The sequence below is a fragment of the Microtus oregoni genome, unplaced genomic scaffold (genome assembly GCF_018167655.1).
Source record: "Microtus oregoni isolate MIOR12 unplaced genomic scaffold, Mior012 000114F_ref0000099, whole genome shotgun sequence".
NCBI lineage: Eukaryota > Metazoa > Chordata > Mammalia > Rodentia > Cricetidae > Microtus > Microtus oregoni.
Genome location: NW_024544743.1, coordinates 1,843,446 through 1,868,590, shown reverse-complemented (window position 1 = coordinate 1,868,590; position 25,145 = coordinate 1,843,446). Strand labels below are relative to the sequence as shown.

Below are 25,145 nucleotides of genomic sequence, written 5' to 3'. Positions count from 1 at the left end.
GAGCGCTTCTCGATCACAGGCAGACATGGTTGTCCTTTGCTCACACTCCAGTACTTGCTTCCCCTAACCTCACCACAGGATCCCTGAGTGCGGCTCAAACACTTCAGGTACAGTGCTCTGCACTGTTCTGCACCTGGGTCCCCCGCCTAGAAGGGTCCATCCCTGACATGTGACTTGCTTCCCCTTCTAAAATGTACTAAATTGGGTTATTTAAAATGCTTAAAGCATCTCAGTGGTAGAAGTATTTGTTTGTAGCGAGTCCTCAAGACCCTGGGTTTAACACCAAGCAGTAGGAAAGCAGGGTTCCCTCTCTGCCTATGACGGCAGCTCAGAGTTCTCTGTACAGTACATACCACAATCCCTCCCCTCACCCATCAAAACTGTTCTCTGCTGGGAATATATAGATACTTGACAAATCTTTGAATAAAACAATGAAATTCCCACTAAATGAAATGTCTTCCATTATTGAACCTCCCTCAACTTTTTGTAATTACCATTTTTATTAGCTGGAGTATACACATTTTTTGTTTTTGCTTTTGAGATAGGGTCTCACTATGTAGCCATAGCTGGCCTTGAACTCAGAGAGATCCTTCTGCCTCTGCCATTACACCCAACTAAAATACAATTTTTTTTTTTTTCGAGACAGGGTTTCTCCGTAGCTTTTGGTTCCTGTCCTGGAACTAGCTCTTGTAGACCAGGCTGGCCTCGAACTCACAGAGATCCGCCTGCCTCTGTCTCCCGAGTGCTGGGATTAAACTAAAATACAATTTTTACATCTCCTTCCTGCTTTCTTCTCCAAGGCATTCAATGTTTCTCAGAGGCTAAGGCAGAACAGAAGTGACTTGTTCGCATAATACGGCCCTCTCTGCCAATTTTCAATAAAATGGTAGTGTATCACTCACACTGTTAGATCCTTGTTAGCTCAATCTCCTTGGCCCCATGAGTGGCTGGACTGCAGTTATACTATTTGCAATTAATTAAAACCTGCTCTGTGGTTACTCACCTATACTCATCACTCTTTCTGTATGTCACATGTATCTGAAAGGTGATTTCCCCTTGTGAATTTATTTGCAGTGCTAGGGACAGACCGCAGGCCTCGTGTGACAGGTAAGCACACTCCATCCCTGAGCCCAGCACTGGTTGTTTCTGATAGATTGTGCGGAATCACCTGCACTGAGCTGCATCAAGGGCTCCCCCAGTGACCAACACATGTCAAGAGTAATTCCCGCGCTAACAGAGTATATGAATCTCAGTTACGTTGGAGACAGTACAAACTATGAGATCATCAAATGTCTAAATCATGTTTGCTTTCAAAGTTTATTCTGGTATATCAGTCTTTTTTAATGCAATAGCTTTTACTTCAAATGGTCAAGTATGGTAAAATGTTCTCTAGTAACTGGCTATGTGATTTTTCATATTTAAGACTTATAATGAAAGTTGGGCATGGTAGATCATGACCTAGTCATCCTAACACTAGAGAGGCAGAGGCAAGAGGATTACCGGAAATTCAGAGACCAGCCTGGACTAGAGTGAGACCCTATGGGGTGCAGTGAAGACTTACAATGGTTAAGTTGACAAACTTACCTGAAATTCTTGCTAGTGCTGTCCAGCTGACTCACTATAGTTAACGTCCACCTAGTGGCAGGATGTGCTTCCTGTCAAGTGTGTCCCCTGGAAGTACAGCGAACCCACTCTTACCTCCCGGTCTGGGTTGGGGATGTTTTCAAGGATCATCTTCGCTTGCTGAAAGTGCTTACTAGCTGCCATATACAGCTCCGGAGACTGAGGAGGAGGGCTGTATTTATTGAGGTCAGACATTTCCTAAACAGAAGGGAAACTATCATAATATACTTAATATAAACCCTTTAAAGTTATTACTAGTCGACTCCCCAGCCATCTAGATGCTAAAGCAATTGCTTAGCACATCTCAGACTGAACCCACGTGATATGCAGATCTTAACCTGCACACACCTTATCTCAATTATCCTAATGATGTAAACATAAACTGCTCAAGTGATCAACACATCCAAACATTTTCTACACCATCAAGACTGTTACTTTAGCATTTGTCCCACTGGCCCAGCAAGGTGGGTTGGTTGTAAACACGATCTCTCTAGCCTGGCGTCCAGCGGAAGGGCTTACTGTGCACCCCCCCCCCCCAAGCAGGCTCACCTTGAACTGCAGGTAGTGCACTGGGGGTGGGGTCATCACACTGTTGAATGGAGCAAACCTGTGCTCATACCGAACCTGTTCACTATCAAGCTCAAACTTGGGCTTGCGCACTTTGCCATCCATGTCAAATGCTACCATCGTCTAAGGAGAAGGGAATGAGAAAACATAAAAAAGAAGTCCATGTGAAAGGTGAACATGTACAGGAGACAGGAAAAAGAAGCCGCAACTTAAATACTTAAAATGTCATCTCAGAAGTCAGAAAAAGGAAGAGTAAAACAGACTTCTCATCCATTTTCAATTTATATGCCATGCTTTATATAAAAAATTTCCAGCCTCTGATTGTTTACCAAATACCAAGTAATCAGCCCTGAAATCATATACATACAGGTAACGTTATATGGACTGGGGAGACTGTAATTATTTAGGTATATGTATACACACACACACACACACGTGTGTGTGTATACATTGAAGAGGCCATGACTTTGAGAGAAAGGTGATTATACATGGGAGGAGTTGGAGGGAAAAGAGGGGAAAATGATACATTAATTTAAAAATAGTAATTTTTCCAGTCCCTGTGGGAACACACACACATCCCCTCCCACCCCACCTCCCCGACACCACTCTTCCACATCTCATGCTTCTGTAGTTGCCTTGAGACTTGAAGTAGAATGTTGAAGGAACAAGTCCCTTATAATCAATCACACAGACCAGTGTCTTTTCCAGGTCCCCTCTTGGTTTTGGGAACCTCAGGTGAATCACCCCAGATCTTTCTGAATTGCCAGTCCAATCTAAGAATTAATGTCCACAGCCTTGTAAAACTGTCTGCTATTGCGTACAGCAGCCATGCTGGAGTTTCCTCCTCCACACTGCACTGCAGGAGCGCTATCTGGCTGTGAGCAGTGCCAACTATGTGAGTACACAGCTAGAGTGGAGTGAGGGAGCCTCACAGATGGAAACAATGGGGGTGGGAGAGCCGGACGGTGGGGGCACCGTCTTTAATCCCAGCACTTATGAGAAAGGCAGGCGGATTTCTGTGAGTTCAAGGCCGGCCTGGTTTACAGAATGAGTTCCAGGACAGCCAGGGCTACACAGAGAAACCCTGTCTTGAGAAAGAAGAAAAAGGAATGAGTGCAAAACATCAAGAGGTCTTGATTTCACCACTTACTTTGAACATCCCAGCACACATGTTCTGATAGGCCTGGCTCATTGTGATCTCTCGGCTCAATGGGCGAACTGTAATCAGAAACAAAAAATCTTCTGTACTCTTTCCCCTCTCCTAAATTACTGTAGAAGAAAAACTAAATAAGAAATACCCCACTTATTTACTGAATGTAAACTCCACTTTGCTTCTCTAAATTTTATTTATAAATAAATCTTCTCTAAATTAAATCTATAAATAATACAACTGTGCTCTCTTACTAGCTAACACTATAGAATTTTGGCAAGACATAATGGTAGTCCCACTGAAACATCTGCTTCCTGGGGTTCTTAACTCTGTGATTACCTGTCCACACCAACACAGCAGCACAACTCAGGGTGGAGCCCTGCCTGCTCTCATCTATTCTGTTGGTACAACCTGTGTGCTGCCTCCTGCTCTAAGGCTTCTGGTGTACGAACTGACACTGGCACTCAGCCTCCTCTCGTCTGTGCACGATGGTGAAGAGGACGGCAGACACCTGCAATCCCAACACGGGGCAGACTGGCTAACAGTGAGACCTTTGCTGAATAAGGAATGAGACCATCTACTGCACCTTTCTTTTTCTTCTTTGTTTTTTTGCTGCTACGGCCTTTCTGCTGCTCTTCCATTATCCTCTCTTCCGCCATCTGAGAGCCATCAGCACGGCTCAGGGTTGACATCAGCCATGCATAAAGGAATTCAGAGAGGTACCTTAAGGGTCACAAAGTATCAGTTAATGGCAGATATCTAAATGAGACAGCCTTACCAATACATTATTAATAATAATGAAAAGGTTTATTATTTCATACTGATGAGAGGAACTGAAGCCACAGCCTCAGAGACTAACACAAGCACATATTCCAATACGCCTTCAGCCCCATGTAGACAACTTTTGAAATGCTTTAAAGTTTGTAAAACACAGGGGTTTTTTTTGGGGGGGGAGGGGGAGGGTTTGATAAGTGTAGATCTTACAAGTGAGCATTGAAAGTGATCTCTCCCTTTCCACGTTTTACAACTTTTCAAAAGATTTCTGGATAATTATCTACATACATGGAAGTTAGAATACCCTTATTTTTTCATTATCAGGACACAATTCACCCCAGCCTGTTAATTAAATACTTGCTTTGCAAAGCAAATGAAAAAAATTAACTCAGAAAGTGTCAAAAATTATTGGCACTAATTAAAACTCACTCTAGAACTTCTAAAAACATCTATGTTTATTCACCTTGAATTTATTCAATAAACAAATGTAAAGCAGGATATCCTACGAAAACAATGTTCGAGTTTAACCTAACAAGGCATCTAAGTCAGAAAAGCAGTTCAAATCTAGGAGACTGCATACTGTTTCCAGTATAACCAGCAAAATGAAAAACTAAGGACTCATATAAATGAATAAAAACCAAAGATCAGGAAAATGTTTATAGTCTCTTATATATTTTAGGATGCCTATTCCCAAAACTGCACTGAAAGATGCAAGCCAGGCTCCAATATTAAAGCACATATAAAACAGAACATTTTAATGCCATCATCATGATGATGTGCATGTGTGTGCAGGTGACAGAGAGCACACATGGAGACTAGGGCACCGCTCTGTGCAGTCAAGTTCTCCCTTTCCTCACTTCACGTGGGTTCTTGAGTTGAACTTAGGTCATCAGGCTGTATGGAAATTTATTTTACCTGCTGAGCCATCTTGTTGTCCAAAACAGAATCCTTTCAGCCAACAGAAACTAATCAAAGTCCACACTGGAATTACATAGGTCTTACCTTCTCAAGCTTTAGCACTACGGTTCCCACAGGTAAGGGATACACACATCTCATGAAAGAGTAGATAATATGTCTATTGCAAAGCTGCACAGTAAGTAACAGGTGATGTTTAACTGTCCATTATCTGAGGACAGATGGTGACGGGAAGGGATGACATGACATTCAAACACTAGGTAAACATTTTTATTAGGAGCTTTACCAGCAGCGACAGTTATATTTAAAAAGAGCCAGAATGCTGACATTCTGTAACACTGGCCCTCCAACTGCCATCTCTGGGCCAGCAGCAGTACTCCCTGGGAAGTAGCTAGAAATGGAAATGACGGGCTCCCTCCCTCTGTACATCTACTAAACTCAGGGCTGACTGTAGACGAGGGAGTAGACAGCCATGGCAGATTCATCACTTGTTTCTGCTGCTCATTTCATAAAGGCCTATAAGACACAGGAACTACATTTATAAGCAAAGCATGATGATTCTGCAAAAAGTTAGGAGTTTGATCTGCAATTCCAGAGCCAACGATCCGTGTAGAACTTCCCAAGCAGCCCACTGGAGTTTCTGGATGTAGAATTAGAATTACAGCAAAGACCACGTGGGGTGGCTAGTCAGTTCTCACATTCAGCTTGCACAGCCTACATTGGCCTCTCAGAACCTCAGCGGCTCTTAACACAGCCATGTCAAATGTGGGGAAGGGAGAGCTTTCCCTTCTCAGGGTAGGGATTAAGTTAAACGAATTTAACCATGCGTTTAAAAAGCAAATACACTGAAGTGTAACAAACTTAAGCATTTGATGAACAGAAAACTGTTTAAAATGCCTCAGTCCTTTGACAGATAAAGATAACTCATCACTACGCTGACTTCACTGTTTTCTATGGCTTTTCCATGGCTAGGATCCTCAAACAGCCTCTTCCTAGGAACCTTTATCTTTCCTCTAGTGAGGGGAAGAGCTACTCTACAGACGGTTCCTCACGGATTATGCTCAACGGGTGTGCAGTCATGATATCCCACAAGAAAGCTCCTTCTGCTGAGTGCGTCCACAGCATGGACTGTTGCTGCAGAAGTCACAGCAAACTGTGTTTACGTTTCTCCACAGCTGAAAATAGAAGATGCTGAATTAACCCTTTTACCTTTATTAGTACCTTCTACAGAAATATGAAAAGGGGAAGAATGTTTGTACAACAGTAAAGATGTGTTCTTTGACCTATTTTCAAAATAGTTTACCAACTGTGCCACAACTACAATAAGAATTCACTGAAGGAAGAAAATGTTGCAGGGGCCAGTGAGATGGCCCAGCTGGTCAGAGACTGCCAGCCTGACTTCAATCCCCAGAGCCTATGCTAAAAAAAAAGTTAAGTATAGTCCCACACATCTGTAAGCCCGCCCTTCTCAGCTTGAGATGGCAGACAGCAGCATAACCTAGAACTTCTACACCACATAGCATGGAGACACCACCTCAACAAGGGGGAAGTAAAGCACCAATTCCTGGAAGCGTGTGCTGGAACACACACAGCACCCCAAACTGCACTCTTTGAAGAAGCATGCTTAGACCTCGGCTCTCCCATCACTGCTAGCTGCAACAGTCCTCACCAGTAGATATAGTAGTACTCATGCATGCTGTACAGCTCCAGCTCAAAGCCACTGAGCAGATACTGGATCATAATTCGAAGGTTATGGTAGAGGACCCAGGTTCCCAAACACGCCAGGTGCTGTCTCTGGGGCTCCTGCTTCAACAGCATAGTGTGAAGTGCTGCATCGACCTTCTCTGCCTGTCAAATAGTTATTTAGAGAACTTGAAAATATAAACATAAATGTAAATCTCACAACCCAAAAAAGTTTTGCTTTCAAATGCTTCTGGTCAGGCTTAAAGTTTTTATCCTACAATAATTAACATTTACCCAAATTACTCCCAAAATAATCATCCAGTTTCATGCAAGTTATTCTATCCAAAGTGGTGGTATAGACTTGTAAACCTATAGTACCATCAACCTATACCAGAGACTGAGACAGGAGGATCATATGAGCCCAACGGCTAAAAAATAAGCCTGACCAAACAATCAGGCCCTGTCTGAAAACAATAAGCCTCAACTTGTCATTTCAGGTCTTGTGGTATTAGTAATGGGAACCACTGTTGCCCACAAGTCAGCTTTAAACTGTTCCATTGTGGGGTAAACTTGCCATGAAACCATAGTTCTCTACAAATGCCACAATTTATTCTCACAAAGACATGATTTAAGATATCTATAACTGGCCAGGCAGTGGTGGCACACTCCTTTAATCCCAGCACTTGGGAGGCAGAGGCAGGCGGATCTTTGAGTTCCAGGCCAACCAGGTCTACAGAGCAAGTTCTAGGACAGCCAAGGTAACACAGAGAAACCTGTCTTGAAAAACCAAAATGAACAAACAACCCCCCCCCCCCAAACCAAGCCAAAAATAAAACCAAACAAGCTGTCTATAAACTGTATTTTCCATTTCCTCATGGACATTTTCCTCTGAAGCATAACACTCAAATTTTATATGGAAAATAGACATATCATAGTGAAAAAATAATCCTCTAATCATTGTTTTTGAAGAATTGCTTTTCAAAAGTTAAAAGTATGAGAAAACTGTCCCCACGTGACCTAGGATGGCCCTGAACTTGACCCTTCTGTCTCACACTCCCCAGTTCAGCGACTGTAAGTATGCACTCTTATGCATGCTACTCATGTAGTCTATGACTTGCTGTGGTTCAGAAAAAGACACCTGGCTCTTACCTCATCTTGCAAGGTAGCAAACTCCTCAAGAATGTGACCCAGTTTGTCTCTCTGCCGAGCCCTGTTATGGCCATGGATCTGAACAAGACTACAAAACGGCTGTAAGACACAGAAAACTTGTTAACGGTCAACATGGAATTTCTTCATTCCAAAAAAATAATATGTCTGATTCTAAAACCTCGTTTAAACGCATATGCACATGTGGAGACATATACACACAATCACAGTGCTTATACTTCTTACATAACAGGTGTCCATTTTAAATGAATTCAATATCAAAACAACCCAAGCTGTAGTTCTTACCCGAACACAGTGGGTAACAAAGGAGTCGATACAGTCCTTGGCCTGGTGATTATTGTAGAGGCAACACCTGTAAGATAAGTCATATACTAACATCAAACTATGTATCTTAGACAAAAGAAGCAGTGATTACTATAGATGCTACTGGCAAAGAAAACAACCCAATACATTATAAAGTCAAAGAAAATTAGCACTATGTTAAACATCTCATATTACTGTGCTTTCCATATTTGTGTATGTGATCTACTAGTGAGAACAGGAACTGTCAAGTCCTATACTTCCCTGGCCTTTCATCACTTCCTCTTCAATAATATCCTCTTAGGAACCACAGAGTCTTAATTTCCAAGTCGCAACCTCACTTGCAACTAAGGGTTGTAAACACCACCTGTGCTCCCTGACCCTGTCTACTGTCTTTGTGAAGTGCTGTTCTTGCTCCTCATCTAACTATCCCTGCCTTACAGCCTTTAAGGACTAGAGGAGCTACAGAGGCCAAACAGATACCAAGACCTTAAAGACAAACCGTGCAACGCCAGTGCTGTAGGATCTAAGGCAATGGAGGAAAAGCAGGTGAGACTTTCTCCTGGGGCCTTGATGGGAATTTGCCAAAGAGGAGCAACCATGCACAGGATAGGTGTGTAGAGAGGCTTGTCACACAGGAAATGCCAAGTCCAAATGACAGGATTTCCGCACTCTGAACAATGCCACACATGTCACTAATGAACAAGATCTAGATCATCTGGGCCAGACTTTCAATCTCATATACCAAAGGCTAGACTACAGGGGAATGAGTGTGTTGTACTTATAGTAGTACTTATATTTATTTTTTTGTATTTGTTTTTTCCTTGACTGTTCTGGAACTTGCTCTGTAGACAAGGCTGGCCTCAAACTCACAGAGATCCACCTGCCTCTGCCTCTCAAGTGTCGGGATTAAAGGTGTGTGCCACCACCACCGCCCAAATATTCAGAGTTAAGTAGCATCAAGTAATTTCAATCACTTTGGAAAGCAATTTAACAAAACAAAATTGAAGATGCATGTAGTCTTAGGATCCATAATTATTATAACTATAGCTCACATGCACAAAGAGATATATTCAAAGACATTCACATAGCAACAATTTTAAAAGTGAAAAATTAAACACAAATATCCAATTGTAGAATAGCAAAATAACTGAAGAATGTTCAGAGTGAATTTTCAAAAATCATAGGTTTTATACCTGCTAGGCATGGCTGCACATGCCTGTAATCCTAGCACTTGGGAAGTGGAGGTAGGAGGATCAAGAATTGAAGAGCAGCCTAGGCTACATGAAACTCTGTCTCAAAAATACAAAACAAAGAAAATAAAGTTTTATACAGGTCATTTTTAAACAGGCATTAAAACACAAATAAGGACAAAGAACTAAAGTGGCAATATGTATGTACATCTTTAAAACTAGAAATAAGCTAGAACCCTTTTATGGACATGTTTAGTAAGCGTACACCAAGCTGCAGTGCCTCTCAGGGCAGAAGGAAAAAAGGACCAGAGGCAGGAAGAGGGGATGAAACAATAGCAGGGAGGAATGGCCTTCACGCACACAGACGGGATCAGGGGGTAAAATACAACTAAGAACTGGCGAGGTGGTACACACCTTTGATCCCAGCACTCAGGAGGCAGAGGCAGGTGGCTCTCTGAGTTTCAGTCCAGATTGTGAGACCCTGTCTCAGAAAGCAAAACCTAAGACTTTATTTGCCCTTTGTGTTGTCTGTCTGTCTCTGTCTCTCTCTCTCTCTCTCTCTCTCTCTCTCACACACACACACACACACACACACACACACACACACACACGACTGTTGCCAAGGGCTGGTGGTAGTGACAGAAGAGCAGATGGATAGCAGATAACAACCATTTTCTAGTAAGAAAAAGACAAGATTTGTAAAAATGAAAAACAACAGTTTTCTAACTATTCTAAGTCAGAAACAAGTAATTTCCATGATATATTATTCATGTTAACATGTAATGGATTTAGTATCACTTTTAAATTAATTAAAAATATTTTTAAAGTAACTTTTAACTTCTAAAACAGTACCATCAACAGGTTTGATCAATGTGACACAATCTATTTGGTTCCTTAATTATTTTTAGAACAAAGAGGTTAAGAACTACTGCTGTTTCCAATGTATTTGTGCAGTATAATTCACGAGGCCCAATCCAAAGAGTTGTTGGAGCTATCAGGAAATTTCTCCTGTGTGTGGGGGGGGGCACGCTCAATCACTCTTGCACACACACACACATAACTGTCTCCAAAATGAGGGAAAGACCATGGAAGGTGAATTACCGGTCTTCACACACACACACACACGCCTGATGACTGTCTAATTACTTCTCAAAGGCCTCATGTTTCTAAGAACCATCACACACTGAGTTATAGTACTAGCTGCGATTCTTGGAGAAAGACAAGATACAAACATTTCACCCAAAACAGCAGCACTCATGCACAGAAGGGACAATGTAGCAGAACTTCTAAATTAAAAAGAAAAGGGGAAATTAATAAGCACGATCAAACCAGGAAAAGGAGAGTAAAGAAAATACACAGTAAGATACTTAACTGTTACAGTAAATATTGAAAAGGCTAATGTTTTTAATAAATCTGGACTAACAAGGGAAAAACACCTGAGCAAAGCATGAAAGCACACTTCTAAACAAGGTTATATAAAGGTAAGTTTGTTGAAGAACCAGCCTACCTTAACCATCTTATAGTATAGACAAACTAGGTTTATTCCTGTTTATAATTACACTTCTTTCTCAAGGACTGGCTATGCCCCACTGTTACCTACTCTATTCTGCTGTTCCAAAAATGGCCATCATGCCTTTGTTTCAGGGGGTCATTACGAATAACTTGTTATCCTCATGTTCTGCCCCTGTAACCCTGTCTATTTTGCCCACCAACACCGCCCCCCCCCCCCATTTCGAAATGCCCTACTCCTGAGCTGTATAAACTTTGTCTTCTTCACAGCCAGGGCTGCTCTCTAAAATCCTAACTTGGGGTGAGACAGCCCGCTGGCCGGTCTCAAGGGCAGCTCTAAAATAAAGCTTGCTTTAATCTAGTTGTGGAGTTGGTCTTTCTCCTAGCAGTTTTCAGGTTTAACATTTGTATATAAAGGGATACACACAATGAAAAACAAGACAAACATAAAATAAGAAAGCAGGACTGATAGTTTTAGCATGAAATAGTGGCACTTCAGCTACAAGCATTAAACACAGTGTGGGACAGACCACTGTCCTAGTTAGAGCAGTGTGACACGGACAAAGCAGGCATGATTAACAATGCAAAGGGAATCTAGCAAAAAGCATTTAGTAGCCTAATCTCACTGAAAACTATTACATACACATATACAGACACATCCATAAATTTGTATTTACATACTCTTTCGAATCAGGTAAATAAAGTGAGAGAGAAACCGAACAATTCAAGTTTAATCAAAATGATGAATACCAACTGCATTAAAATAAGGATTTCTTTTGTATGTTATAAATATGAAAATCAGTCATGCTCTTAATCATCCAATACTCAAAGTCCCTGTTCAATTTTCAAAGTCCAGAAGGCAGACATGAAATGAAATCACAAACATAAATACTTGGAAACAGAAGGTGACAGCAGGAGGTCCCAGGGACACACAGGAGCCCATGAAGGGAAGGGAGAACAGGCAATGCTGGACATCCCTCAATGACAGGATTTAATAGCCTAGGGGTGAAACATTTTAATCTTTAGCAAAGTGTAAACTCCTGGAAGAAGTTTTAGCAGACAGGAGGGCAACCTCTAGACTGCCAGACTTGTTTACCTCCAGAAAGAAGAAAGCAAGCTGTCTCCTCTCAAAGGCAGATTTAAAGTGGCAGAGCAGTCTAAGCAAAAAGTACCTACAGGTGCACTGCATGACTGATTTTCAAAAATCCACAGTGTGTTTAGATGTAGAGGAAAACCACTTTGATAAGGGTCAGAGAGCAAAGGATATAATGGGCAATTCTGAGGAAATCTGGCCAATAAATATTCTCTCAGGTTAATGTGAGGTTTATCATTTGTCAAAGAGGGCATTCAACAACTAGTATTGGTTATAATGCCCCAACGTGAGCTTTCATTTCTTCCTACATCACAGTACTGCAATGTAGTACAGAAATTTAACAGTTTTTTAGAATGCAATCTCACTCTTAAAATTATATGAGGGGCTGGAGACATGGCTCAGCAGGTAAGGGAGCTTACTACGCAGGCATGAGAACCACATTGATTCAGAGCACCATATAAAAGGAGTCAGGCACTTTCCCAGCGTCAGGGTGGAAGTTTGGAGAAATAGACAGGAGGCTCTCTGGGTTTGCTGTCCACTAGCCTAGACAGAAAATGGAGTGCTCCAGGTTCAGTGGGAGACTATCTCATGAGGATAGCACACAGAACAACAGAGGATGGAAAACACTCTACCTCTACACACACAGGTTTGTACACCTGCAGACACATATGCAACACATGTAAGTGTACACACACACACCCACATGTGCATGCACACATGCATACATACACACTAACAAGATTTTTAGTAGCTCTATTCCTTGGAGCATATTCCTAATTATGAAATGTTTGGCAGCTACTAAAAAAGTAGATAGAGTAATTTGGTACAGTCAGGAAAAAAATGTTTTGTTTCTTCGGTCTTTTGAGATAGACTCAGTATGGTAGCTCAGGCTGACCTCAAACTTACTCAGTGGCATAGACTTGCTGTAAACTCAATATCCTGCATAGCCTTCCTTATGCTGGGATCAAGGGCATGTGCCACACCTGGCAAGAATGAAAGAGTTTTAAAAAAGCAACCCACAAAGAGATTTTCTGTACCTTATTCAATCACTGCATCATCAACTTTCTGAGTTGTCTATGAGATCAGTTTTCTTCCTTTTAAACGATACTCCATCTCCCTCCCACTTACCACACACTTTACAAAAGCACTTGACGCACGAGTGTCGTGCTGTTCCATCCATCCTCCCCTTCACTTCTCCACTCAGTCTACAAATATTTCCTGGGTGTCTATTGCATGCTAGTCTCCGGTGTCGCAGCTAGCATCAGTCAAAGCATGCTGTGACACAACAGTCACAACCACTGTCCCAGTGAGTGGAGTTTATGTCCTCACTGGGGCAATGGAGAGAGCAGCACAACAACACAGCAGGGCACTGTAGGAGAGAAGCAGGGAATGAGGAATGAGGTGGGCTTTAAGACAGCACTCACCAATGAGACACTCAGCAGACTGAGGGGAGCAGGTGCAGAGCTCTGGGTCCCCATCCTTCACCCTTTATAAATCCCAGCAAGAGAAAACTCCCAAACAGCAAGAAAGTCAGTATGTCTGGGGGCAGAGTGAACAGCAAGAACAGGGAGATGAGGCTGTAGAGCAGGAGACAGGACATGGATCTACTCCAGAGCACACGGGTCTTCTGGGCTGAATTACAAGACCACTGCCTGTATGGTGACCATGAGGTGGAATGGTAGTTGTTATTTGCAGTCTCCCAGAAGGAAAGGCTGAGGTTGTAACCAACACTGTCTACAGAGCTTCCTTCGGGACTGAACAAACTCTCATCCAGTGGTATGCATGCCGCCCGACTTCCTCTTCATGTCCTTCTTGCCTACAACACTGTTGGCTTATCCTGGTAATATCCAAAATATATTTACATGAATACTGATCTCAAGGTCTGTTTCCAGGAAACCCAGACATAGGGAAGCTACCAGTTTTACATGGCATGTGGCTTAATTTATCTTAACAAGTCATGGTGAGAATGCTGAAGCATTAATATTTCATGTATGAAAATACATGTCATATTCTCATGCTTTTATAAATGCTGGGTTCTCTGTACGAAATGACTCAGTTCTTCCCTTTCTGCTGGAAAAAAATAAGAAAGCCCTACTCATCTCTCAAAGCACCAGCTCAAACAGCTGCATGCCAGCATCCTAGGCTCTATGACTGAAGGGCAGTCTGAACAGCAGTGACTGTCTATATGGTAGACCGGCACTAAGAGGCAAGGCCTCGGCTGTAAGGAGTACAGAGAAGCTGGTGTTCACAAGCACACAGTACAGCACCTCTAGCAACACTTACTTGGGGGAGAGCACCGGAGGACTGACAAAGGACCGAAGGGCGTCTTTCACCATGTCTTGCATGAGGTGAGTTCCAAAGACCTTTTTGTTATCCACGAGGAAAGTGGTCTTGAAACAAGTATGAGACATATTAGTGTCACTACCGCTGCCATATGCAGCTGTCACCACTGAGACACACAGACTACCTGTAATACTGCAGAGTACAAAGGAACTAAATTTCAAAAACAGGTAGATACTTTATAAAATCGGTTTGTAAATCCATTAAAAAATTTTTTATTTCATGTGTCTGGCTATGTGTCTGTGCACCATGTGCATGCATGCCTAGAGATCAGATGAGGGCATCAGATCTAGGATAATAGTTACAGATGGTTGAGAGCTGCCTCAGGGTGCTGGGAATCCAAATCACGTCCTTTGGAAAAACAGTCACCTCTTAGACACCAAGTCATCTCTGCAGCCCCCTAAATTAATCCTTATTTAATGTGCACTTTGAAACAGATTAAATAACACGTAAAAGTATAAATTTCTTAAGTCAAGAACAACAGTGTTGAGCTGAAGGAGTCAACAGATTGAATTACAATAGACATATGAACATGTCTGAGCATACAACTGGAGGCCCAAGGTTGATACCAGGAATTATCCTGGATCAGTTGCTCTTCTGACTCACTGAAGCAGGGGCTCTAATCAAGCCCAGAGCTCATGACTGTGGCTAGTGTTACCAGACAGTTTGCTCTGGGGACTCCCTGTCCCTACCTTCCAAGGCTAGAATTAGAGGCAGCCACCATACCCACCCAATAATCCTATGGGCTCAGTGATACAAGCTCTGGCTGTAAACTTGTGCAGCAAGTACTTTAACTACAAGCCACATGTCTAGCCAAGTTTATTTAATTCAAAATGCTTCCAGTCTCCGTGTGATCTGTGAGTTACTGGTGCACTTTTTAGTTTCACAATATTTAGAATACTTCCCCCGGTTACCTTCCTCTTCTTGAATACTACCTTGACTCTAACTGGGTCAGAAAGCAAGTGCTCTTCGTGATCTCACTTGTTAGAGAACTCCTGAGGCTTGTCTTATGACCAGCATAAGCCCTGAGTCAATGTTTCAATGAGCTGGGGACACAGCAGTGCGGCACTCACAGAGCAAGTGCAGGCTGAGACAAACAAAACAAGGCAGCCACCTAGGGGACACCTTTAACAGCAGCTACATTTTGTTCATCCATCAATAAAAGAGTGAAACTTACTTGCAACAAAGATCTTGAAAGAACACATGGTGACTGTTCACTAAATTCACAGAAAAAATCCTAATAGATATAGAAAAAGCAGTACTGTTAATAGATTAAACAAAAGCTGGGGATGTTTGCATATAAAGTTTAATTTTGTTTGGAAATAGTATCCTATTAGTGTTAAAATAAGATAAAGAATTAAAAGTCAGTTTATAGAAAATGTTTAATTATATCAAGGGCTAACAACAGAGTCTGCAAACCCTTTTCAAGATCTGACCAAAACACACAACCTCATTAAATTTGTACACCAAGAAAACAATATCAACAGTAACTAGGTGATAATGAAACTTTAGCTATTATTTAAAAAAAGTAAGTACTGGGGGTGAGGGGTTCAGTGGTCAAGAGAGCACATTCTCTGTGAGGGCCCAACCATGTTTCTCGGTACATTCGGAGCTCACAACCACAACTGCTTACAACTCCAATTCCAGGGGGATCTGACACCACTAGCCTTCAAGGACACATGCATTCATGTGTACATACCCACACACAGAAAACACATACACATAATTTAAAGTAATAAAAATAAATCTTAAAAAAAAAGAACTATCAGTAACCAGACAACTGGTATTACTTAGGATGAAGACCAAGAAATATGGGTTTACATAAGAGAGAAAAGACAAGAAAATACACAAAACATTAATATTTAAAAACTGAGAGACAGTGGCTAGTTTATTATATTTTTTCAACCTTTCCATTTTTATTAAGTGTAAATTTTAATATTTGAAATGATTAAAGCTAGGCATGTGGACTTTGTAACGCCTATGAATTGCTGCAGACTGGCAGTGAGGATAAAAGAGATGTGTGTTCCCAGGAGATGTCACCATGGAAAGCAGTTATCACAGACAGCCTGTGGCTCCATTTAGCTTCCAAAGCAGAGTATGAATCTTCCAAGAACAGCACTTAACAATATCAGAGATGGCATTAGAAAAGCCATCATAGCCCAAACCATCAGGGCAAAGCTGTAGTAATCAGGGACTCTGACAACCCTGATCGCTGCGAAAAGTGTCTAACATACACGACGGCAAAGGGAAGAAGGGTAACTCACCTAACTCCTGCCTACTTAGTCAGTTTTCTTTTTCTCCTTTGGTATTCCCTCTAGTTATGACCCCTGCTATAACATCCATGAGGTGCGTTAACTCCTTTGGTATTCCCTCTAGTTATGACCCTGCTATAACATCCATGCAGTGCGTTAACTCCTTTGGTATTCCCTCTAGTTATGACCCCTGCTATAACATCCATGCAGTGCGTTAACTCCTTTGGTATTCCCTCTAGTTATGACCCTGCTATAACATCCATGCAGTGTGTTAACTCCCTCTAGCTATGACCCCTGCTATAACATCCCTGCAGTGAGTTAACTCCCTCTAGTTATGACCCTGCTATAACATCCCTGCAGTGAGTTAACTCCCTCTAGTTATGACCCTGCTATAACATCCCTGCAGTGCGTTAACTCCCTCTAGTTATGACCCTGCTATAACATCCCTGCAGTGCGTTAACTCCCTCTAGTTATGACCCTGCTATAACATCCCTGCAGTGCGTTAACTCCCTCTAGTTATGACCCTGCTATAACATCCCTGCAGTGCGTTAACTCCTTTTAGAGGAAACACACCTACACTCTCCGGTTACACCTGCTGTCGTCACAATCACTCTAGCTCCTTTACTGGCTTCTCTTCTTCAGTCTAAATTTTAAGTATGCTTTTCTTCAGCTACTTATACCCCAGACATCTTAGCTAGGTTTCTACTCTGTGATGAAACACCAGAACCAAAAGCAACTTTGGGTAGGAAAGGGTTTATTTGGCTTCATATGCTTTCACTTCACTCTGCATCACTGAAGCAAGTCAGGCCAGGAACGCAAACAGGGCAGGAGCTGATGCTGAGACCATGTAAGGGTGCTGTTAATTGGCTTGCTCCTCATCGCTTGTTCAGCCTGCTTTCTTATAGAACCCAGGGCCTCCAGTCCAGGGAAGGCACACTGAAGAATGGGCTGGGCTCTCCTCCATCAATCACAATTTAAAATGTCCTACAGCTGGATCTTGTGGAGGTATTTTCTCAGCTGAGGTCCTTCTTTTCAGACGACATCAGCTTGTGTCGAGTAGACAGAGTGAGCATGTGCATATCTGCATGCTGTACTGAGCATACTACCAAAGCCTATCTTCTGTGTCTGTGAGGGTACACAATGGACATATATCCTTAAACGTAAAACTGACATTCACTAGACACACTGTTTTGTTGTGGAATATCCCTTGATACTATGTGAAGATATGTCACTGTGATTGGTTTAATAAAAACCTAAACAGTCAGTAGGTAGGAAAGATTTTTAGGGCAGAGAGAATGCTGGGAAGGGTAGAGAAGCAATGAGATGCAGAGCGAGCAGGATGGGCAATGCAGAGATGAGATAATAAAGAAAAGAAGAAAATAAATTAATAGAAACGGGTTAATTTAAGTTGTAAAACTAGTTAGAAACAAGCCTAGGCTACCGCCTGAGTGTTCATCATTAACAATAAGTCTCTGTGTGGATATCTGGGAGCTGGTAGGCAGGACAGAAAAATCAGTCTCAACTGTTTAGTGGCTGAATGGCATTTATTTTACTCATAGAATGGACAGTCACCACTAAAAATTTAATATTTCACGTTTCTCAAGTCATAAATAGTGCAACAAATATACTCTAATGTGTGTGCGTGTGTGTGTGCATGTGAGCACACAGCTGTGAATGCATGTGAAGGACAGACGTCAATACTCGGTCTCTTCATTGATAGTTCCCTGAAGCACAGCTAATAAAAACTCAAGACAGAGAAACTGTAGTTCAACCTGAAGATCCAAAAAGCAAACAGCCAGTTACTGGCTCTTACCTCTACTTCAGTCCAAAAATGGCGATCCTGCTTCCAGAAATCTCAGAATGGGACCGAGACTGAGTCTGCTCCCATTTTATAATCCTCTCTAGAGCTGGGATTAAAGGTGTGTACCACTGGGATTAAAGGCATGCACCACCCGGTTTCTACGGCAAACTAGTGTGGCTACTGGGATAAAGGTGTGTGTTATTGCGGCCTGGTCTGTAAGGCTGGCCAGTGTGGCTGTTTTACACTCTGACTTCAGGCAGGCTTTATTTACTAAAATAAAAATGAAATGCCACTACAGCTCTCCGTCTTATTGAAATAGGGTCTCTCACTGAGCCTGGAGCTATACCTGTCAATCTGGTTTGTTTTCCTTACATGTAACTACGCCTTGCCACCTGACACTTATCTGAACCTCGACAACGGCAGACCTGCGCACAGCAGACACAGACTGTTAGCCCTTTCCCTCCCTCTCTCCCTATCCACACTGCCTACCACGCACTGCCTGACGCCTTTCAGAGAGGCATCTGTCCTCCCTTACTATGTGCTCTTAACACAGCCCCAGCAGCCCAGGCCTGGCTCCCCCAGCTCCCTCTACTGACAAGGCAAATCAGAGTCCCTAAGGATGGAAGAAAACTAAGGAGTTACACTGCTGTGCTAGTATGTCACTAGGGATGAGTCACACTTGACCCAAGAACAGACAGTATAATGATGGTTGAAAGTTAAATTAATGGTAACTATTTTAATGTGTACGAAAAAGATCAATAAATAACTATTGGGAAACCTGCAAAACTAGGAAATTGTGAGTCTAAGTATTAAGAAAAAAAATCTGACTTATGTATACCAGAGCACTGCAGAAATGTATGGGAAGCATTTGCTGTGTAATAGTCTCAAAACAGACCTTTCCCTTGCTTATTGTTTTGCATTGAGCTAAGGTCTTATTACATAGCCCAGGTTAGCTCAAAACCCAAGCTTCTTCTGCTTCAGTGTCCCTGGTGCTGGGATTAGAGCCACTCACCAACGAGATTTTAGTTTTGTTGGGCTTCCAATTAGAAAGATGTTCTCACTCAACAAAGACAGTACATGTTGTATAGGTTTACATAAAAAGGTTTCATCTTTGTACTGTCTGTCTGTTATAAAGGCAAAATAATAAAAATGACCTAAATGTAATTTGTTATGAATGGACTAAATACTAGTTATGTTATATAAGCTTACAGTGGGATATGTCTTCAAAAGAATGTAGAAATATGCATATTTGCTGATACAAAAAGAAGCATCAAGCCGGGCGGCGGTGGCGCACACATTTAATCCCAGCATTCAGGAGGCAGAGGCAGGCGGATCTCTGTGAGTTCGAGGCCAGCCTGGTCTACAAGAGCTAGTTCCAGGACAGGCTATAGAGAAACCCCATCTTGAAAAGCCAAAAAAAAAAAAAAAAAAAGGCAAAGAAAAAACCCCCAAAAAACAAACAAACAACAACAACAACAAAAAAGAAAGCATCAGTAACACAAAAGATTTCAAGAGAACAAAACAACAAACAGATTACCAAGCACCATGATCTCATGTTCATATGCAAGAACACTAAAAACTCAGATCTGGCAACACAAGTCCGAAGTCTCCACTATTTAGGAGACTAGGGCTGAAGTCCCACGTTCAAGGCCTGGCTGGACCACAGAGCCAGTCAATGCCAGCCTGAACAATTTAGTGAGAGCCTATTTCAAAGTAAAGAATTTAAAAAGGGCTGGAAACATAGCTCAGAGGTGGAAGACTAACCTAGCATGTATGGCATTTAAGAACAACTCTCTTTATATTCTCTACTTCTCATACACACACACACCCATATATACACATACACACAGAGAAAGTATTTTGAAGGCAGAATCTATAGTTACCAAATCCTATTCCTACAATTTGGGTGATTTACCTAGTGTCTTAAGTTTAGCTTCTCAATTTCTAAAAATGTCTCAAATCCTTACGAAAATGAATTGTGTTACGTGTGTGCGTACACACTCTACCCCAAAGCTACTTACTGTTCTGTCAGTCTGTCTCTAGAGTGGCAAACTATCCTCTTACTTCACCAAAGCTCCAGAATATAGTTTTATACTTACCAGAATACAATGTAAATTTGGTAAGGTCACAACTTCACAGACTGTTTTGATTCTGTCTATTAATCTTGAGAAATAGTTGACCATTTCTTCTCTTTTAATTATTTTTGCATAGCGAGGGAAGGTGGGTGGAAGTAGTCTCTGGTTAACGAGGGGCTCAAAACCCATCATAATGGGATGGTCTATAGAAGAAAGAGGAAAGTAATATTTCCAGTATCTTTCTGGATTTTAAAATGAAAACTATTAAATATAAAACAAAAAAGCCCAAATTTTAAAGCCATTTCCAAATTCTAATCACAAAAGTCTAATAAATTTACAACTAATTTATGTATCCATATATAAATTTGAATGAGATTTAGTAACATCAAATTGTACTTCCTAGCTACATGAAGGTGGTAGATGTTAGAGCCAAAGACTATAGGAGCAGGCATTCAACAAAGGCCAGGGATAACAGCTGAGTTTGATCTCCAGTCTAAGAGCAGACCTAACGTCTACTGCTGCCTGGAGGGTCACCAATAAGTGACTAGCTAACCAGTTTTAAGTCCAACGGCCCTCCTAAAACAACAGACTTTCCAGAATACAACACTGTATGACCTGCATCTTGACAAACATGGCTATACATGTTTTTATACGTCTTATATAACATCTTTTTCTTGGAAGTAGCTTACATGAATCATCTTTATACAAGACCAAGACAAGAGCAGACTCTCAGATGAAAACCTCAGCCCACAAGCTTTCTTCTGAGCTGTTCAGTGGGCATTTCTACTTGGCACCCCACATCTCAAAAGGCAATTTCATGCACCGTGTTTCTCCTAATGGTACCCTCTCAGACAAGAGAAGCTTCGCCTTCAGTGCTTCACCTAGTTTCCACTTAAATCAGTCAACTCTTAAGGCTCCTATGCCTATTGCTGCTTCTCTTGCTTCACTCTGACACTATGTATGACTGCTCCTTCACTAAATTAATCCTATGCACTGCCATCTCAATTTTCTATGTGCAATACAGTCTTTTTCTACCACAAAAGCCTAAAAAATGTGTGTGTGTATGTATGTACGGATGGATGTGTGCCTACAAGAATTTATGTGAATCATGTGCATTCAGGAGCATAGAGTCTAAAGACTGACCCCTGGAACTGGAGTTACAGGCAGTTGTGAGCTACCATACAGGTGCTGGGAATCAAACCCAGATCCTCTGCAAAAGCAGTCAGCACTCTCAACCTCTGAAATCTCTCCAATCTCCCATCTGTCCCAAGTTTTGCTCATTCCCCCTTCTGTACAATGCAGTGTCCTAAGGATCACTGGAAAGAGGTCAGTGGTTCCCTGAGACTCAACAGAAAAAAATCAAGATAGCTCTTTGACTCTATGAGGGCTGTTTTTTTGTTTGTTTCAGTATGTATCCGTGTTTTGTCTGCAAATATGCCTGTGTGCTACGTGTGTCCATTGCCCATGGAGTTCAGAAGAGGGACATCAGATCCCCAGGACCAGAGATACAGAGAGTTGTGAGCTGCTATGCAGGTGCTAGTAGTCAAACCCAGCCCTCTGGAAGAGACACTAGTGCTCTTAATTGCTGAGCCATCTCTCCAGTCCCAGGACGGCTGTTTCACAAATCCATCGTATGTACAGAGATTACATACATAAATCCCATTCCCAACTATATTCACTGTCTTTATCATTTTAAGTGGGAAAAAAGGCTTTGCTCCCATTTATAATTAACTTAGGCATGTCATTATTTCATATACATTTTGCTGGGTGGTAGTGGTGCACGCCTTTAATCCCAGCACTCAGGAGGCAGAGGCAGGTGGATCTATATTAGTTCAAGGCCAGTCTGGTCTAAACAGTGAGTTTCAGGATAGCCAGGACTACACAGAAAAACCGTATCTTGAAAAAACTAAAAAACAAGGATAAAAAGTTAAGCTGAGAACTGGGTGAGAGAGCTCTGTGGCAGAGTGCTTGACTAGCACACATGAGGCGCTGAGTCCAACCTTGGCAGCATAAACACACAACAAACTGAACCTGGGACTTGGTGAGACACCTGCAAGCCCAGCACTTGCAAGCCTGAGGCAGGACAAACTGAGAGTACCCTTATTCGCTCTCACAACATTAAACTAAGTCTGAAATTATCAAGGAATGCTCTTAAGTTCTTTATACATAGATGTTTAGGCCTCCTACAAGCAGGCAACTCAATAAGTAATAGATACTGTCCCAGAGTCAGCCGTCCCTACCGCAGTGAGAAAGAACACTGAGAACAACACCTGAGGAGGTGAGAAAGGCTCATTTGGCTCACAACTGCAGGCCACAGGCCATCACTGTAGGGAACCCAAGGCAGCAGAAACCTGGTGCAGCTGTCATAACCACAGCAGAGGGCAGAGAGAATAAAATGCATGCAAGTTTGCTCTCAGGCCCCTTCCTCCACCCTTACATGATTCAGGACCCAGCCTAGGGAATGGTGGTACCCACAGTGATAGTAAATATATCCACCTCGAAACAACCAAGAAAATTCCCCAGAACATGCCCAGAAGAAAATTTGAACACAGAATTTCTGTAATCACAAGTAAGCTACTTTAACATGTTAGAGTCATTTTATAAACATTTCCAGAATTAGATCATACTGTGTTTCAGAGTTGTGGATATTTTACACCTCAATAATCTCACGACTACAAAAACCATCCCATGAGCTTTAGGGATAATCAGTGTTGCTTTACACTCTAAAATGTTGACCCACTAGGGAATTTTACAGCAGAAATACACTGTTCCTGCTAAAGCTCATTTAACATACAAAATATGAATGCTACCAACATGTCAAGCACTCTATTCCTAAAACTCTTCAGTCTCATGCACAAGTACAGTGTAGTGTGAAGACAGGCAGCCGTGAGTACCATGAACCTCAGGAACACGAGACTATGTAACGACTGTAATGGGTTTCTCAAAGAAATAAAGGAGATGATAAAAAAGCAAGTTACTGCTGGCATCCGTAGTACAAACAAAAGACAGGGTACATATAGAGTTCAACAATAAGGTACAAGAAAGATATGGCCAAGTTCTACCAACTGTTTTTAATCTAGACTAAATCAACAAAGCAGTCTAAAGCACTCTTAAGTATTACGAGGAAACACCCCAAAGTTGAAGCAAACTGACTTAAATGAAAGTCGGAGCAAACTATATTGCATGTTTGGCTATGTAGTAAGAAAATACAAGTAAGAGTAAACATGGAGAATTACCTCCTTTGGTAGTGCCATTCTGGGCCTGGATGCCATGATGCAATGAAGTGTGGATGGCAGAAAGAAGGTCTGCTGCTTGGACCATTAGTTTCTGAGCCTCTGCAACAGCACTGGTCTAGCAAACAAATCACCAAAAACACACTTTAACACATAGGAGAGGTCCTACAATAGCGCTGAGATCCGTGCACACTGCAGTACACGGATCCTCACAGAAGGGGAGGTCCCACAACAGCGCTGAGATCCGTGCACACTGCAGTACACGGATCCTCATAGAAGGGGAGGTCCTACAACAGCGCTGAGATCCGTGCACACTGCAGTACACGGATCCTCATAGAAGGGGAGGTCCCACAACAGCGCTGAGATCCGTGCACACTGCAGTACACGGATCCTCATAGAAGGGGAGGTCCTACAACAGCGCTGAGATCCGTGCACACTGCAGTACACGGATCCTCATAGAAGGGGAGGTCCCACAACAGCACTGAGATCCGTGCACACTGCAGTACACGGATCCTCATAGAAGGGGAGGTCCTACAACAGCGCTGAGATCCGTGCACACTGCAGTACACGGATCCTCACAAATTATTCACTTAATGCATGATGCCCAAATTCTGACAGGATACAAAGCATTTTCCCCTCAAATCTGTATCTTATGATATGATAAAAATGAAACGGTAAATATGTCTGGCTTATGATCAGAGATACAGTCATTTACAAATATGGGGTGGAGGGAATCCAGGAAAGAGAGACCTGAATCAATATTTACCTATCAGTAAGACATTTCAGTGTGTGACAGACACAACTGTAAAGCAGTAATAACTCCTAACTAAGGAAAACGACGACTGTGGTGTAAGCACAGCAAGAACAGAGAACTGTGAGAGCAGGGAGGACACTGTCCAAAACTGACCAATCACGGCATTCCCTTACCTCTTTCTTAGTAAAGGCTATGAGCACTGTCAGCAGCACACGCGTGAACTTCACTCTGCTGAATGCTGCCAAGCACTGCTGGTGCTGCAAAGACAGAAGTGTGGTGAGGAGCAGGGCATGCAAAGGCCCAGCTGCAGAGGCTGATTTTAGCACTGCAACTCCTAACCTGTGTCAGTAAAAGGGCCTCTCCTTGGCTTTTTAAATGCCCCAAAACAAGCCACCAAAAACTAGTAAACAAAGCCTCCTCCTCTGAAACAGGAAAGAAACTACATTGTACACATCAGCAACAGGACTGACTTTAATCCAAAGTCAGAACGAGGCCATTATCTCAAAACCATGAACTTAGCAGTTATAAAAGGGTTGAAAGTTTCAGCAACTTTTGATATGGAAATTTTTGATTTTGCTAAGTTTTGAAACATCTAAAAGTAATCTTTTATTCTAGTTCCTACTTCCCAGAAATTCTGAAGTTTTGAAACAACATATTCAAAAGAGCTGTATTACCATTCTATAGATAAAAACACAAGAGGAATTAAGTCCCCTGCA

General features: G+C 42.0%; 1 protein-coding gene across 3 annotated transcripts in view; it reads right to left on the bottom strand.

The window, feature by feature from the left end:
- Positions 1–25,145, bottom strand: part of LOC121443887 (N-alpha-acetyltransferase 35, NatC auxiliary subunit) — a 46,368-nt gene that overhangs the window by 2,474 nt on the left and 18,749 nt on the right. For all 3 annotated transcript variants that reach the window (XM_041645633.1, XM_041645634.1, XM_041645635.1), the window contains exons 10-21: positions 24,603–24,686; positions 23,679–23,793; positions 20,467–20,645; positions 15,492–15,551; positions 14,258–14,364; positions 8,165–8,231; positions 7,862–7,960; positions 6,699–6,877; positions 3,927–4,063; positions 3,341–3,408; positions 2,173–2,313; positions 1,699–1,821 (exon numbers count right to left, since the gene is read on the bottom strand). In XM_041645633.1, coding sequence (XP_041501567.1) covers positions 1,699–1,821; positions 2,173–2,313; positions 3,341–3,408; positions 3,927–4,063; positions 6,699–6,877; positions 7,862–7,960; positions 8,165–8,231; positions 14,258–14,364; positions 15,492–15,551; positions 20,467–20,645; positions 23,679–23,793; positions 24,603–24,686 — 1,359 coding nt within the window. The remainder of the gene's footprint in view (positions 1–1,698; positions 1,822–2,172; positions 2,314–3,340; positions 3,409–3,926; positions 4,064–6,698; positions 6,878–7,861; positions 7,961–8,164; positions 8,232–14,257; positions 14,365–15,491; positions 15,552–20,466; positions 20,646–23,678; positions 23,794–24,602; positions 24,687–25,145) is intronic.